The following is a 17,287-nucleotide window of genomic DNA, read 5'->3' as shown; positions in this document are numbered from 1 at the left end:
CCAGCCTGGATAACACAGACCCTGTTTCTACTAAAAATTAAAAAAAAAATTAGCCAGGCGTGGTGGCACACACCTGTAGTCCCAGCTAGCCAGGAGGATCCCTTGAGCCCGGGAGTTGGAGGATGCAGTTAGCTGTGATTGTATCACTGTACTCCAGCCTGGGCAATGGAGCAAGACCCTGTCTCTAAAATAATAATAATAATAAAACCCAAAACCCAATTTATTTAAAAAATAATTCTATTTCGTTATATATATAGAAAAATTGTTTTTGCCTTATACAGGATGCTGTGTTCTTGGCTCCTTTGTGAATGTCTGTTGCTAGTAGCTGGTTATGCTCATGATGATGACTGGATTGACCCCACAGACATGCTTAACTATGACGCTGCTTCAGGAACAATGAGAAAATCGCAGGTATTAAAAAAAAAAATACGTGCATGTGTGTGTAAGACCTTCTCAGTCCCATGATGGAAATAGTCTAGCTCTGTTGTTTTTCACAGAGCTATGAGGGTCATGGATCCATGATTAGCAATTACGCAGAATATTTTCCTGACACTGTTAATCTAAAATTATTTCAAACCTACCTAGTATTGAATTTGAATGTAAAGCCCTTGAAGTAGCAAAATAATATGATTTTAGTTCTTAGTGTGTACATTTGAAACTGTTTTTTTGTGGTTCAGTATAATTTAAGAATATAACATGCAGAGTCATGAAATGATGAAGTCAGAATCTTAGTCTTCATTAACCAAAGGCTATTTTTGTAACTAAACTATAAAGAAATAAAATGTTTCTGTACTCTGTTTTAGGCAAAATATGGTATTTCAGGGGAAAAGGATGTCAGTCCTGACTTGTCATATGCTGATGAAATATCAGAATGTTATCACAAACTTGATTCTTTAACTTATAAGGTTAGTTTTTTTCATTCATAAATTTTATATTTTTATATTATGTTAAATCTCTCTCTGCTGATAATATTTGTGTTTCTAGTGTTTCCGTGTACCGTATGATTTTTATAGGTCAAATTTTTCTTTGGATACTCTAACCTTGGTTTCTCATTAGTTATTGTAGCTTTGGTTTTTCTAATAGTACCTTGTATTTTCCTGTAATAACATTGACATCTCTGTGTTGTAAGTATTTCTTTACCAGACTGCAGACTTCTTGGTGTAAGGAATACGTTTCATTCATCTTAATTCTCTATCACCTATCACGGTGCTGAGGCATAGTAAACTCTCAAATGCAGCAAATGAAGAAATGTGTCTATTACCAGCTTATAAGCATGAGTTACTTTTAAGAAGGATTATTATAATTTAGCATGTAATAGTATTCATTCCTTCACTTATCCAATCCTCTTAAAAAAATGTAGCTAAAGAAGAGTTTACACAAAAATAAATAAGTCAAGGGATGTGAATGGAGTCGTTATTTGGTGTGGGAGCCACCTTCAGTTGGCTGCGCAGGCAGGGCGAACTGGTAGCAGTGTGGAGGTAAGGAGGTAAGCTCTGGAATGGAGACGGGGGCCGGGGGGTGTCAGTGAGATCAGTGGAGGCTACAGAACTCCAGCAATGCTGAAGGTCTGAAATGAGGCAGTGATGGGTTGAAGATAAGAGGCAGGTATTAAACTTTTATGAGGTAGAGTAGGCAAATGTTGGTGGCTTAGGGAAGCGGAGGGGGGTGTTAAGGGATAGGGAATTGCTAAAGAGTGAATGAGTCCCAGCTTGAGAGACTGGGAGAGTTTGTTCATTGAGATCCAGATAGAGCCCAGTAAGGTCTATACCCACTTGCTTGTGATTCTTATTCAATGCGAATATTGTCTCACCTGAGTGCTTGAGAAAATGCGCTTGGATAAAATTTGCTTTGCTCCCATGATTTGAGGAAGCCACAAAAAAAAGAAAAGGAAAAAAAATTGCTTCACTTTGTGTATTATTACTGTATAGTGAGCTATACAAAAGTTTGGTTGCACAGCAAAAATGCAGAAATACCTTTTTACAGAATTTTTTTATTCCATTGTTTGTGACTGGTTTAAACGTTGTAAGAAACATGATTGGTAAAATGGAGTCTCGAATCCTTTCTTTTTTTTTTTCCTAAGTTGTTTCTTTAAGGTTTAGAAAATAAACTGGTTTTACAAACCTTGCCTGAGAGCAAAGGAAACTGCTGTGTCCTCTGTGTCCTCCTCTGCTCTGTGTGCTTCTTGTTTTAAGTCGGTGTGCTGCTCAGTTATTGTCGTGTTTATCCACTGACGTGCATTTCAGTGCTGAACTCGTGGTCCACACTCGGTTAAAAAATACAAGTTGATGATCACAAAGTTATTTTAATGTTTGAAAAATATCCACTACCCTCAGCGACTTGCCTCCTGGGTTGGTGGTGGCAGAGCTAAGTTCGTAGGAAGTCTGCTCCGGTGTAGAATTGTGCACTGAAGGTTTACCATGTGGATGGTACCCTGGAGAAGCTGCCGTTCCTGCCTTCCTGAGCATTCCATACAGCATGGGATGATTAATTGCTGATGAAACATTAATGAAAGGCCAAAAGTCATATGCACAGTGAAGAAATATTCTGTTGTGTCTTTCATTTCACCTTCTGGCTTCATCTTGTCTCTGTTTCTCTGTCCCTTTGTCTCTGTGTATTCTGCTCTTCCCTCCTGCCCTTCCTTCCTCCTTTCTCTTGTTAAATTGTTGCTTTGGAATTAGAAAGAGGCAGATTGGTCCAGATGCTCTGCTTGTGGATCTCTGCCTCCTGGACTCATGATCTTTAGCTTTAAAGTTGTTGAAAGCCAGCAGAAAAACTGCCAGGTTAGAGCTAAGTACTGGATCTGGGCTCCTTTTTTGTTGCCTACTTGCCCTTTGCAAAGAGAACATGGGGAGGCAGGCCAGCTCTGCCCTGTAATGTATTATAGCTGATAAATGCGAGCTTGATCAAAACAACTAGCTCCTTACCTTGATTCCAATGGCAGCACTAGGCTAGAAACTTAACCCTTACATTATACTTTGACTCTAACTAATGTTGAATGATTTTATGGTTACAGATTGATGAGTGCGAAAAGAAAAAGAGGGAAGACTATGAAAGTCAAAGCAATCCTGTTTTTAGGAGATACTTAAATAAGATTTTAATTGAAGCTGGAAAGCTTGGACTTGTGAGTATCTGATGGTGTGATACTAATCAAAGTAGTGGATATTTTTATTCATTAATTTCAAATAATATAAAGAAGTGAAAGCATCATGATGCTTTTTAACAGAGCCCACCTGACTGACTCTTTAACCAGAAGCTATTCTTACAGGATTGAAGGCACTACTGTATTGCTTTGCAGTGGTCTGGTGGAAGATGAGCAGTGCAGACCGCTCTTTCTCCTTTAGTTTGTATGGATTTACTTACTCAGCTCTGTGCTCTGCTCCACCAGTTAATAGAGGTGAGGAGGTGGGGTGATAATTCTGTCCTGACCCTACTCCTGGTTTTCTCTCAGTATATGCTGAGAAAAAGAAAAATGTATTTTATGTAGTTTTTCTCCTTGTTGCTTACTGTGGTGAGTGCTGCTTTATAGACATATTGGTCATAATTGTTGTTAAAATTTCCTTTTTTTTTTGAGACAGAGTCTTGCTCTGTTGTCCAGGTTGGAGTGCTGTGGTGTAATCTTGGCTCACTGCAACCTCTGCCTCCCAGGTTCAAACAATTCTCCCTGACTCAGCCTCCTGACTAGCTGGATTACAGGCACCTGCCACCATGCCTGGCTAATTTTTGTATTTTTAGTAGAGATGGGGTTTTGCCATGTTGGCCAGGCTGGTCTTGAACTCCTGACCTCAGGTGATCCGCTTGCCTTGACCTCCCAGAGTGCTGGGATTACAGATGTGAGCCACTGCACCCAGCCAAAATTTCTATTTTTAAGAAGTCACTGTTTTCACTTTGGGAAGTGAAAACTTCCCAGACTTAATGCATTAATTTAGTTTTAATTCACTTACCAAAGTGAAAACATCAAGAAAACGTGTAGTTTAATAACTTATAACATTTAGAAAGCTCATTTAAAAGCTCATAGACTTTTTTTCCCTATTGTGTATGCCACCAGAATTGATTTAGAGAGTCAGAGACCAGCCTTTGGTCTTGATCTGGCCGTTAGCCCCACCTACCAGAAGTGGTCACAGGCAGAGCCCCGAAAATGAAAGGCCCTTGCATCAGCACAGTGTAGGCTGGCAAAACTTGCCATATACTCCATCTTCCTGGTACAGTAAGAAGTGACCAAAAGAAAAGGGAGTGTTAGATGAATAACAATGCTGCCTTATTCTGGAATTGTAGAAGCAGATGTGTTCTCAAATGTACACTCTATAATTTGAGTCTTACAGCTGTGTACAGGGTGGAACAGAACCTGGATAAGGAAACAGATGGAAACAAAAATACCTAAGATGGAAATGCTTGAAAATACTTAGTTTCTGATTTTTTTTTTTTTTTTTTTTTGAGATGGAGTCTTGCTCTGTTGCCCAGGCTGGAGTGCAGTGGCACAATCTTGGCTCACTGCAAGCTCCACCTCCTGGGTTCATGCCATTCTCCTGCCTCAGCCTCCCAAGTAGCTAGGATTACAGGCGCCCGCCACCATGCCTGGCTAATTTTTTGTATTTTTTTTAGTAGAGAGGGGGTTTCACCATGTTAGCCAGGATGGTCTCCATCTCCTGACCTCGTGATCTGCCTGCCTCGGCCTTCCAAAGTGCTGGGATTACAGGCATGAGCCACTGCGCCTGGCCTAGTTTCTGATTTTGAAAACATGTTAATATTAATGATGGCTTTTAAAAATGCTTACTGATGATTTGTGATAATATGTGACATTTGTTTTTTCTTTTCTTTTCATATTTACTTTTTTATATATGTATTTTTTGAGATGGGGTCTCACTCTGTCACCCAGGCTCTCGGCTTACTGCAACCTCTGCCTCCTGGGTTCAAGCTATTTTCCTGCCTCAGCCTCCCGAGTAGCTGGGATTACAGGTGCATGCCACCACGTCTGGCTAATATTTTTGTATTTGTACTAGAGACAGTATTTCACCATGTTGGCCAGGCTGGTCTCAAACTCCTGACCTCAAGTGATCTGCCTGCCTTGGCCTCCGAAAATGCTGGGATTACAGGCATGAGCCACCATGCCCCGCCGTGTATTTACTGTTTGTAAAAGAAAAAGGAATTTTATTTGTATCAACTTGCTAATTAATGCAAAATTTGTTTACAGTGATTTTGCTAAGCTGAACTCACACTTACAAAGGTAGTTATAAATATATATTTTATGGAAGCCCATTATTTTGTTGCTCTTTGAAATCCTTATTTTTCTTGTTTGTACTAATACAGATTTTAGGCTATCTGAAAACTGTCAGCAAATGAAAAGTCATGCAGTGAATCATAAAATAAAAATGCACAGTTGATCCTCATTCTTCACAGGTTCTGTATTTATGAATTGACCTCATTAAGTCTGTGTAACCCCAAAGTCAGTAATCAAGGTGTTTTGTGGTTACTCTGGGACACTGTGAAAAGTGGCAAAAAATTTGGGTTGCCTGTTGCATGCATTCCCAGCTGAGATGGAACAAGGCAACCAAAACTGTTGTCTTGTTTCAGCTCTCATACTGCAAACAAGTGTTTTTTTTGGGGGGATCTATTTATTGGTATATTTTTTCATGCTTTTTTGAGGGGAGAGTGGTGATTATTTTTATTTTTATTTATTTTGAGACCAATCATTAAACAGCATGATTTCGTTGTTTAAAACAGCCCTCTGATGTAGTGCTGAACTGAGGTCTAGTGTTTCTAAGTGCAAGAAGGCCATGATGTACTTACAGAGAAAAGGTGTGTATTAGAGAGGTGTGTATTAGAGTCAAGCGTAAGGTATACGACAGTTGTCCATGTATTCAATGTTAATGAATGAACTATATGTATATTAAATAAGGTGTCCTTAAACAGGAATGTACAGAAACACACATAAAACAAGGTTATGTATTGATCAATTGATAAAAATGTTATGACAGAGGTTTGCATGAACCAAACTGTATATTTATTATAGGAGTAATGGTTCAGTACTTGCTAATCGGTGTTTGAGGTGACTTTATAGACAATAACTACTGTGAATAGCAAGAATCAACTGTATTTTAGTGAAATTTACAGTATCTTTTTTTTGCACAGAGTTCTAGAATTTTTAAATGTTTTTCACGTGTATTATCTTTGGTTTTCATGTTAGCCTGTGAAGACAGGTGGATATTATTATTATTGTTTTTAAGAGACAGGGTCTTACTCTGTCTCCCAGGCTGGAGTGCAGTGGTGTGCTCATAGCTTACTGTAGCCTTGAATCCGGGGCACAGACAATTCTTCTACCTCAGCCTCCCTAGTAGGCGGGAGCCAGGTGCACACCACTGCACACAGCTAATTGTTAGAATTTTTTGTAGAGATGGGGTCTTGCTTTGTTGCCCAGGCTGGTCTTGAAGTCCTGGCTTCAAGCTGTCCTCCCACCTTGGCCTGTCAAAGCACTAGGATTATAGGTGTGAGCCACCTCGCCCAGGCTATTATACATATGAAATACTGCAAACTAATATTTAGTTCCAAATTGGCTTTTGTCTTAAAATGGTTCACCAAGTAGTAATAAAATTCTCTTTCTATTGTTTGTTTTTTGGTAAATTTAATTTAGCCTGATGAAAACAAAGGCGATGTGCATTATGATGCCGAGATTATCCTTAAAAGAGAAACGTTGTTAGAAATACAGAAGTTTCTCAGTGGAGAAGACTGGAAACCAGGTGCCTTGGATGATGCACTAAGTGATATTTTAATTAATTTTAAGTTGCATGATTTTGAAACATGGAAGTGGCGATTTGAAGATTCCTTTGGAGTGGATCCATATAATGTGTTAATGGTAAGATGGGATGAGGGCAAGGGCAACGTCATTAAATTTCCTTTTAAAATACTTGCCAAACTCTACCATAATTATGTTAAGAACCTGTACTAAGTCACTCATGCCTTATTGATGAACAAGCCGCAAAATTGTAGAAATGATTTTGTGCATTTGAGTCCAGTTCTTTTTAGCTGCCCTGAGTGTTTTTGGTGGCTGATTTCTGCTTCTCTCTGTTTTAAGGTACTTCTTTGTCTGCTCTGCATCGTGGTTTTAGTGGCTACCGAGCTGTGGACATATGTACGCTGGTACACTCAGTTGAGACGTGTTTTAATCATCAGCTTTCTGTTCAGTCTGGGATGGAATTGGATGTATTTATATAAGGTATTACATGGATGAAGGGTTTTACAATTTTAACACATTTATTCACAATGAAAGAAGACTAATCTGTTGAAAGCAATCTTGCCTTGGATGTAGGTTGGAGGCAGTGACTAGAGGTGGTCCACGCTGGGGAGGAATTAAATGGAAAATTCTTAGCTGACTGTTTTTTGATTCCTTGACCAGTTAGTGGGTAAAAAAGTTCAGTCCTAATTTTCATAACCCAGTTACTGTTAACATTTGGGCATGTAAGTCAGAATAAAGCTAGGTGGGTTGGGCATGGTGGCTAATGCCTGTAATCCCAGCACTTTGGGAGGCTGAGGTGGGCAGATCACTTGGTCAGGAGTTCAAGACTAGCCTGGCCAACATGGTGAAACCCCATCCTTACTAAAAATACAAAAATTAGCCGGGCCTGATGGCGTGTGCCTGTAGTCCCAGCTACTCAGCAGGCTGAGGCAGGAGAATTGCTTGAACCTGGGAGGTTGCAGTGAGCCAAGATCGTGCCCCTGCACTCCAGCCTCGGCCACAGAGTGAGGTCCTTCTCGAAAAAAGGAAGGAAAAAAAAGAATAAAGCTAGGTGGATACATTTAAAAATTCTCATGTGGGTAATTGAGGGTATGTCATTCTATTCTTTGCTAGAAATGATACCAGAATACTATCTTTTAAAAATTAGCTTATTTTTTGAGTAAGTGTTATGTTCATGGCAGAGAATGTAGAAAAGACAGATAAAAAGAAATTAATTTTAAAAATCACCTATAATTTTATCACCTAGAGAAAATCTGTCAGTAGTTTGAGGTATTTCTTTCTAGTTTTTTCTAGATTTTAATTATCTTTCAAAGTTGGGATCATACTGTATATAGAAATTTGAAAGGACCACTACTGTTCCCATCAACATAGCATAATCATTGAAAGAAAATTTTAGATCTGTCTGGCAGAGTAAGTCAAGTAGCCAGTGACTTCAATGACTTCATCTGGTTAAAGCATTATGACATTTCCTTAACCTTTTGCCCTAAGTATTATAGTATCTAGAACTAATTATTTACAAATTAAACACAGATTCTATGTGGAAGGAAAGTTTGTTGAGTATTGTCACCTCAATGATTATATATTGGTCATTGTGCTGGAAATTATCCAGTGCAAAATAGGATATCATCAACTGTAAAAGAAAATGAGAAGTAGTCATTTAATTTGTATGGCTAGAAATAGTTGTTGTTGTTGTTTTTGAGACCGTCTCACTCTGTCCCCCAGGCTGGAGTGCAGTAGCGAAATCTCGGCTCAGTGCAACTTCTACCTCCTGGGTTCAAGCGATTCTCCTACTTCAGCCTCCTGAGTATCTGGGACTCCAGGCCCTTGCCATCATGCCCGGCTGAACTAATTTTTAAAAACATTATTTTTAGTAAAGTTTTCCTTTTTCATTATAATTACTTACAGAGAAGGCAATTGTAGTTAGTACTTTATGCTTACTTGTTGCATTAAGGCTGTACTTTTCCATGAACTGGAAATAGCTACTCTTTACAAATAATATGTTTTCCTATAATCCCTCCTATAATATAATATAATTTCCTATAATCACTTTGGGAGGCTGAGGTGGGCGGATCACTTGAGGTCAGGAGTTTGAGACCAGCCTGGCTAACATGATGAAACCCCGTCTGTACTAAAAACACAAAAATTAGCTGGGCATGGTGGCGGGCACCTTTAATCCCAGCTACTCGGGAAGCTGAGGCAGGAGAATTGCTTGAACCTGGGAGGTAGTGGTTGCAGTGAGTAGAGATTGTGCCACTGCACACCAGCCTGGGCCACAGAGCGAGACTCCGTCTCAGGAAAAAAAGAGAAAAAATAGTATTAATATGAATTTTTTAAATTAAAACTTTTATAACAGTCTGGTTTGGATGCATGGTAAAGATACTCTTTGAATGAAGGTCTTTTGGATGTGTAGGCCTAACCTTCATGGTAACGGCCTCTCCTGGTTCCCTTTTGGTTTTGGTCAGCTAGCTTTTGCACAGCATCAGGCTGAAGTCGCCAAGATGGAGCCATTAAACAATGTGTGTGCCGAGAAGATGGACTGGACTGGAAGTATCTGGGGTAAGGTGTTTGTGCACTTGTCCTTATTTTGGTAGAAATTCTGAGAATGAGAGAACATAGAACAAAGAGAATGATAAAATAACAGAGGAGGCTTTCCATGACTGAATCTTTAATATCAGAAGAACATGCAAGAAGCATTTGAAGTTTAAAACCAGTGACTTTGTATGCTCATCTAAAGTCACAGGGAAGAAATAGAAGTTGTATATATGTTGGCTCTGATATTATCTGTCTTCCTTCATAAGACTGTGTGAAGGATCCTATGCGTGCTTTTGTTCATCTCGTCCTTTGCACAGTGTCTGGCATATTCTCAATAGGAGTTTATTAAACAAGTGAATCAAGTGAATGAGTGTATATATGAATTAATATCCATCTTAAATTTAATGGCCTTATATTGACTTGTGAAATTTTATGTTATAGCTTTACTTTTTTTTTTAACTCTGGGAAAGATTAGTTTTTTAATTCTTTCACATTTTATAAACATTCTCATGAATGTTCACTACCTTTGGTTGCGTATATCTAGCAATGGGGATGGTTTAATAGTGTTCTAAGGCATTTTATAAATGCAAGTCCATGACTGATACAGAATTCTGCAGATGGGTTCCAAAATAAATGTTTCTTAAAAAGTTGTGGGAACTAAACCAATTCATGGCTTCAGTGGACAGTGAAATGTGTCCTCTAGCTCGGGCTAGTTTGCCAATGTATATAAGCCTGATTTGGAAAAATTAGAACTAATATTCTACTTTATTTTGTAAACTCCATAAAGAACTGACTTTTTTTTTTTTTTTTTTTTTTTGTTGAGACGGAGTCTGGCTCTGTCACCCAGGCTGGAGTGCAGTGGCCGGATCTTAGCTCACTGCAAGCTCCGCCTCCCGGGTTCACGCCATTCTCCTGCCTCAGCCTCCCGAGTAGCTGGGATCACAGGCGCCCGCCACCTCGCCCGGCTAGTTTTTTGTATTTTTAAGTAGAGACAGAGTTTCACCATGTTAGCCAGGATGGTCTTGATCTCCTGACCTCGTGATCTGCCCGTCTCGGCCTCCCAAAGTGTTGGGATTACAGGCTTGAGCCACCGCGCCCAGCCAGAACTGACTTTTTAAATAAATAATTTACTGAGGTAATTGTGGATTCACATAGTAAGAAATACTACAGAGAGGGCCGGTGTACCCTTTCCCCATTTTCCTCCAATGGTAACATCTTGCACAGCTTTAATAGTACAATATCAGAGTCAGGATATTGACTTTGATACAATCCACCAGTCTTATTTTGACTTCCCATTTTACCTGTACTCATTTGTGTTTGTGAAGCATTGCTTTTAAAGTGTTTACCTTTTAGACATTTTTATAAAATACAATTTTTTATCTGCATAAAACATGTATAATTTGAATGGATTTTTAAAACATGATTTTGGACATAAGATGAAAAATTAAAAAATCAGCATTACAGGGAGTCTACTTAAAACAAGATAATTTAAAACTGATTGGTGGGTGGTCAGAGGGTCAAAACCAAAGTAGTGTCTTGTTTGGGAATGAAATGCAACATTAAAAGAAATGATCAGTGTTTTGTCTGTTTCTCTAAACAGAATGGTTTAGAAGTTCATGGACCTATAAGGATGACCCATGCCAAAAATACTATGAGCTCTTACTAGTCAACCCTATTTGGTTGGTCCCACCAACAAAGGTATCGCATATATTTTGTAAAAATTCCTTAAAGTAAGTCAGAAATCCCTTGTATTTTAAAGAAATTTAGTGTTTGAGTCATTTTGCAAATAAGCCTTTGTCCAACAAAAAATACTATTGCACAGTGATTTTTCACATTAAAAATGGCACAACAGCATTTTAATTTATGTAACATACTTTCAGCCTCAGTGCACAATGAATTTTGATTCATTCTGTACCTTAGCCCTGTGAGGAGAAAATTAAGTTGCTTTTCTCTCTTGTTTTAGGCACTTGCAGTTACGTTCACCACATTTGTAACGGAGCCATTGAAGCACATTGGAAAAGGAACTGGGGAATTCATTAAAGCACTCATGAAGGAAATTCCAGCGCTGCTTCATCTTCCAGTGCTGATAATTATGGCATTAGCCATCCTGGTTAGTATTAATGTATTAGCACTGTCAGGCCGGGCACAGTGACTCACGCCTGTAATATCAGCACTTTGGGAGGCCGAGGCAGGCGGATCACAAGGTTAGGATATCGAGACCATCCTGGCTAACACGGTGAAACCCCGTCTCTACTAAAAAAATACAAAAAATTAGTCGGGCGTGGTGGGGGGCGTCTGTAGTCCCAGCTACTTGGGAACCTAAAGCAGGAGAATGGCGTGAACCCGGAAGATGGAGCTTGCAGTGAGTGGAGATCGCACCACTGCATTCCAGCCTGGGTGACAGTGCGAGACTCTGTCTCAAAAAAAAAAAAAAAAAAAACAATGTGTGTGTATATGTATATATATGTGTGTGTGTGTGTGTGTGTGTGTGTGTGTATATATATATATAAGCACTGTCAGTATTTAGCAAGATTTATATTAAATCTTAGTGTTAATATATTAATACTAGTTAGTATTAGCACTGTCAGTATTTAGCAAGATTTATATTACATTTTAGTGTTAATATATTAATACTGGTTAGTATTAGCACTGTCAGTATTTAGCAAGATTTACAGAAAAGCAATGCTGAACTTACTGCGCTTCTCTGATATTGTAAATCAGGCTAAGTCATGCTTAATGAGAAGGTGATTTTTAAGTGATACAGATTTTTTTTCCTCCCCTCCCCCCCTCTAAATGATACAGATATATTATACTTACTTGTATATTTTTCTTTTTTTTTTGACCTGATGGGAGCCTTTATTCACACACTCGCCTCCCCCTCTGCTTCTCTCTTCTCGGGCTTTTGGAATTGGGTGTAGCACTCACTCCTGTGAGGACACCCAGCCTGGCCCCCAGCAAACCTGGCTGGTTGGAAGGAGTCGCAACAGGAGTGCTGCAACATCCCAGCATGAGCCCAGACGACTGATACTGTTCACGCATGGTTCTCCTTGGACAGCGGCTGGTCCCCCTGGGAGTGCCTCTGTACTGCTTGCTCCCTGTGGGGTTCGTCCTCAAGGCCACTCAGCAGTGGCTATAACAAATTATGATAAATGTTGTCCAAGGGTCAGTGTTCAAAGAAGAGGAACAAAGGTAGTCAAGGGAGCCCTCTGCCCCCAAGGGAAGCAGTAGATGGGGGAGGTAGGCCAGGCCCCGCTGGCTCAGGAACTCAGGCCAAGCCCTGGATATGCACGGGTGGTGCCGTAATGCCCAGCTCCTCCCGTAGAGCCCTCAGGGACTGCTCCCAGTGCCGCTCATAGTACAGGTTGAAGACACATGGGGCTATGTGCCCGTTCTGAACGGCCCATGGGATCAACTCCGAGACCAGCACTTGCAGGCTCTGAGCACTGAGTTGGATCGGTCCAAAGAGAGCACCCAGGATGCACATGGGCAGGCCAGTCTGGACAGCCTCAAACCGTTTCACCACCATCTCCCCCAGGATGTTGGTGGGCATCCCCAGCAGGGTGTGAAGCATGTCGTGCACCTCCCGGTATCGCTGAATCACATACGCTAGCTCCTCCTCATCCACGAAGCGGGTGGGTGCTCGGGTGTCTGGGGAGACCCTATTCACATCCAGGAAACGGAGATACTCGCGACCCAGGGAGCCTTCTGGCAGGCTCTGAGGGTGGACGTCGAAATCCGGGGACGCTCCTGCAGGATCTGGGCACCCTTTGGATCCCTCCTCATCTGGTCCCTGAGGACCTTCAGGGTGCGGTGTCCTGTGGTCTCCCCTAGAACTGCGACCATGTCGTGGCAGTAGGGGTCATAGAGCGCCATTGCCGCGGAGCCGGCGGCCAGCAGCGCTTTCTGCAGCGGGGAGGTGGGGATGTGGTGCGAGTACAGCGGGCCGGCGCCGGCGCTGTCGCTCCTGGCCCGGAGAGGCATTTCTGCCGCAATCCGCAGGAGGCCGGGAAGCCCGCGGAGCCCGCGGAGCCGGCGCAGGACAGGGCGCAGCAGAGTCGCCATGGCAGTGGGCGTCCACTTGTATATTTTTCTAATCAAGAAAGTAGTTCTCTAGTTTGATTGCATATGTAGCAGTGATTCAGAATAATACCCTCTTTTTAAATTTGTCCTTTAACCTTGGTGAATTAATACACAGGAAATAGGAAGTTGATTACTGTCTCCTTGAGAAAGGGGGCCTTCTTATTTGTAGTCTGAGTTTTTGCAGCAGTGAGAAGGGAAGAGCATTGAGTTTGACACAGAACCAGAAAGGGATGTGGAAGAACGTGGGTATGCTGAGAAAGAGTTTGGGGATCCAGGAGCAGACATTAAGAAGAAATATTACTCGTCATTCATCCATGGTCTGTTCAGTGTTTTTTTTTTTTATCGATTTTTCAGCTATTACCCAAGTAAAGCGGTTGTTGCATAAAACCAAAAACTTAGATGTGCCAAGGGAAATTCTCTGCCCTAAGGATACAAGATTCACTATCTCTATTCACTTTGAAATCGTTTCTTTTTTGGTTTTGTTTTTTGGCTTGTGATTACAGGATTATGTGGTTGGCGGGTATTTTTTTTTTTGTTAGGTAACATTAGTTCTGTAGTCGTAGTGTAGTCTCTGAAACTGAAATTATCAGCAGAGTCTTCACCATCTGTTTTTGTTTCATGTGCTCCCTAAGGAAAATTATGCTCTTTGACTTTGGCTGCTTCTGTCTTCAAATAGTAGTGTTTGAAAAACTAGTATAGAAATTTTCAAAGTTTCTGTTCTCAGGACCTCTTTGCAGTCTTAAAAATTGAAGCCCACAAACAGCTCTTACTTAAGGTGATTATATTTATTGATATTTACATATTAGGAGTTAAAACAAATTTAAAACATACGAGTACTGTACACGCAGGCAGGCATCTCCTGAGTCCGAGTGAGGCTGTCACTCTAGCATCTGGAATGTTCCATTGCACACTCAGGAGGGGACAGTGAAAAAGACAAATAATAATGTCTGTATTATGAAAAGTTTTGATCTCATAGATCCCCTGAAAGTCTCAGGTTTCCCCGCAGGGGTCCCTGAGCCACAGTGTCAGGAACTGCTGCCTACTTTTTCCCATGGAATGTGAATCAAAACCTGTTGAATTTTAGCTGTAACTTAAGCTAGTTTGTAAAAAGTAAAGGTACAGGAGATTGTTTACATAATGATATACAACTTTAAATATTTTCAGCATTTACCTTGTATGATGGGCATGAATCTAGAAACATGAATAATTATCAGACTAGAACCTGCTAATTTAAATACCTAGGCTTCAGCCTGCCATTGTTATAGTTCAATCAAAATGTGTCTAGCTCATTAAAATATCTACTGAATATTCAGTGATTTATTAAGCTTTATTGGCCACTTTGGCCTTGTATTAATCTAAAGAAGAGGTCTCTAATGAAAAAAAGTCAAATTAACATGTTTATGTCTATAAATGCCACAAGTAAGTTAAATTGCATGATTTTGTTAGCACTCTGAATAAAATGCCTCATAACTTTTTTGTAGATTAGCCATTAAGTCCTCAGGAAAATGTATTTCTTTTCCTTACAGAGTTTCTGCTATGGTGCTGGCAAATCAGTTCATGTGCTGAGACATGTAGGCGGTCCTGAGAGAGAACCTCCCCAGGCACTTCGGCCACGGGATAGAAGACGGCAGGAGGAAATTGATTACAGACCTGATGGTGGGGCAGGTGATGCAGAGTTCTATTATAGGGGCCACACTGGCCCCATTGAGCAAGGCCCTTATGCTAAAACATATGAGGGTAGAAGAGAGATTTTGAGAGAGAGAGATGTTGACTTGAGATTTCAGACTGGCAACAAGAGCCCTGAAGTGCTCCGGGCATTTGATGTACCAGACGCAGAGGCACGAGAGCATCCCACGGTGGTACCCGGTGTAAGTCAGCAACTCTTTTATTTTGCTGTCCCTTCATTACTGGTTCTAAATGCTTCTGGAAGAGTTCTGATTGTTTTTACTCTTACCCTTCACCCTTAATTATATAATGAGTGATATAGTCACTCTGTCTCTCCCCTTCCTGGTCAAAAGTTAGTTCAGCTTCCTCAGAAGAAATAAAATTAGATTTAACTTTTATGTAAAATACAATTCAACAGTAGTTTGTTAGAACAGATGGTAATTCATACGAACCTTCATAGGAAGCCAGCATGTGAGCATGACAGAAATTTCTATCTTTGAAGAGATCAGAGAGGAGGCATCACTGAAGGCCCAGAGCTCTAGGGAAGGCACTGTAGGGCCCTAAAGGATTAGCTGGATGGAAGAATGGGCTGGGGCCAGGGATCAAAAACATTGCTTCCCCAAATCTTCGGTGTCATTGGCTGGCTAGACTATACTTTTTACCTGTAGAATGGTGAGAAGTGTTTCACCATTATCAGTCTTTTGAAGGGACATTTCCATTTCTGTTTGAGGGAGGAATTTGTATTGTCATTTGAAATGTTTAAGTTGCAACTGTTAAACCTTTGAAATAGTTATGAACATAATAGAATCTGGGAAATTATAGAATCCCTTCCCATAGAGTTCGTACAAAAATAAACACATCTACATGTATCTAGAAAACCTTAAGATGGACCAGGTGCAGTGGCTCACGCCTGTAATCCCAGCACTTTGGGAGGCCAAGGCAGGCAGATCACTTGAGGTCTGCAGTTCAAGACTAGCCTGGCCAACATGGCAAAACCCCATCTGTACTAAAAATACAAAAAAATTAGCCAGGCATTATGTGGTGCGCACCTGTAATCCCAGCTACTTGGGAGGCTGAGGCAGGAGAATTGCTTGATTCCAGGGGGTAGAGGTTGCAGTGAGCCGAGATCATACCATTACACTCCAGCCTGGGTGACAGAGTAAGACACCATCTCAAAAAAAAAAAAAAAAACCAAAACAAACAAACAAAAAAACAAGACCTTAAGATGCTCCTTCCAGCTTTTATAGTTAATAATTACCTGTCACCTATCTCAGAAGTCTTCCAGTGACTTCCTGTCTCACTTGAGGGGAAAGCCACTTATCACAATGGCCTAGAAGCCTCCTTGGTCTCCCCTTCCCCCACATCCACTACCTCTCTGGTCACCTCTTCTTCCTCCATGCTCACTCTACTTCAGCCACAAGGGCTCCTGACTGTTCCTTGAACTGAGAGCCTTTGTACCTCCTGTTCATTCGCTCTACAGTATTCATTCATATATCATATGGTTACTGTCTTCAGGCCTTTACTCATTTTTATTATTTTTGGAGACAAGGTCTCACTCTGTGGTCAAGGCTGGAATGCAGTGATCTTAGCTTATTGCAGCCTCAAAATCCTGGGCTCAAGCGATTCTTTTGCCTCAGCCTTCCTAGTAACTAGGACTATAGGCATATACCACCATGCCTGGCTAATATTTTTTATTTTTTGTAGAGATGGGGTCTTGCTGTTACCCAGGCTGGTCTCAAACTCCTGGCCTCAAGCAGTCTTCTCACCTTGGCCTCCCAAAGTTACGGGATTACAGGTGTGAGCCACCATGCCTAGCCATATCATGCTTTTTTTTTTTTTAAATTATTTTTTATTATGCTTTAAGTTCTAGGGTAAATGTGCACAACGTGCAGGTGTGTTCATATGTATACGTGTGCCATGTTGGTGTGCTGCACCCATTAACTCATCATTTACATTAGGTATATCTCCTAATGCTATCCCTCCCTCCTCCCCCACCCCATGACAGGCCCCAGTGTGTGATGTTCCCCTTCCTGTGTACAAGTGGTCTCATGGTTCAATTCCCACCTATGAGTGAGAACATGCGGTGTTTGGTTTTCTGTTCTTGTGATAGTTGGCTGAGAATGATGGTTCCCAGCTGCATCCATGTCCCTACAAAGGACATGAACTCATCCTTTTTTATGGCTGCATAGTAGTCCATGGTATATATGTGCCACATTTTCTTAATCCAGTCTGCATTGAAGAACATTTGGGTTGGTTCCAAGTCTTTGCTATTGTGAATAGTGC

General features: G+C 40.8%; 1 protein-coding gene and 1 pseudogene across 3 annotated transcripts in view; one reads left to right on the top strand and one right to left on the bottom strand.

Annotated features, from left to right (window-relative positions):
* Positions 1 to 276: 276 nt before the first annotated feature.
* Positions 277 to 17,287, top strand: part of CLCC1 (chloride channel CLIC-like 1) — a 28,275-nt gene continuing 11,264 nt past the window's right edge. Inside the window, exons 1-9 of one of the 2 annotated variants that reach the window (XM_011998447.1) lie at positions 277 to 411; positions 804 to 905; positions 3,014 to 3,121; positions 6,626 to 6,847; positions 7,067 to 7,207; positions 9,190 to 9,283; positions 10,860 to 10,957; positions 11,223 to 11,369; positions 14,866 to 15,207. In XM_011998447.1, coding sequence (XP_011853837.1) covers positions 283 to 411; positions 804 to 905; positions 3,014 to 3,121; positions 6,626 to 6,847; positions 7,067 to 7,207; positions 9,190 to 9,283; positions 10,860 to 10,957; positions 11,223 to 11,369; positions 14,866 to 15,207 — 1,383 coding nt within the window. In that variant the 5' untranslated portion in view covers positions 277 to 282. The remainder of the gene's footprint in view (positions 412 to 803; positions 906 to 3,013; positions 3,122 to 6,625; positions 6,848 to 7,066; positions 7,208 to 9,189; positions 9,284 to 10,859; positions 10,958 to 11,222; positions 11,370 to 14,865; positions 15,208 to 17,287) is intronic. The other variant, XM_011998455.1, reaches the window with a different exon arrangement.
* On the bottom strand, positions 12,090 to 13,329 carry LOC105552701 (annotated as a pseudogene). The gene has a single exon (XR_001008060.1). The product of XR_001008060.1 is annotated as a ubiquinone biosynthesis protein COQ4 homolog, mitochondrial pseudogene (transcript).

The sequence above is a fragment of the Mandrillus leucophaeus genome, unplaced genomic scaffold, assembly GCF_000951045.1.
Source record: "Mandrillus leucophaeus isolate KB7577 unplaced genomic scaffold, Mleu.le_1.0 Scaffold1158, whole genome shotgun sequence".
NCBI lineage: Eukaryota > Metazoa > Chordata > Mammalia > Primates > Cercopithecidae > Mandrillus > Mandrillus leucophaeus.
This window is presented reverse-complemented; position numbering and strand designations above follow the sequence as displayed.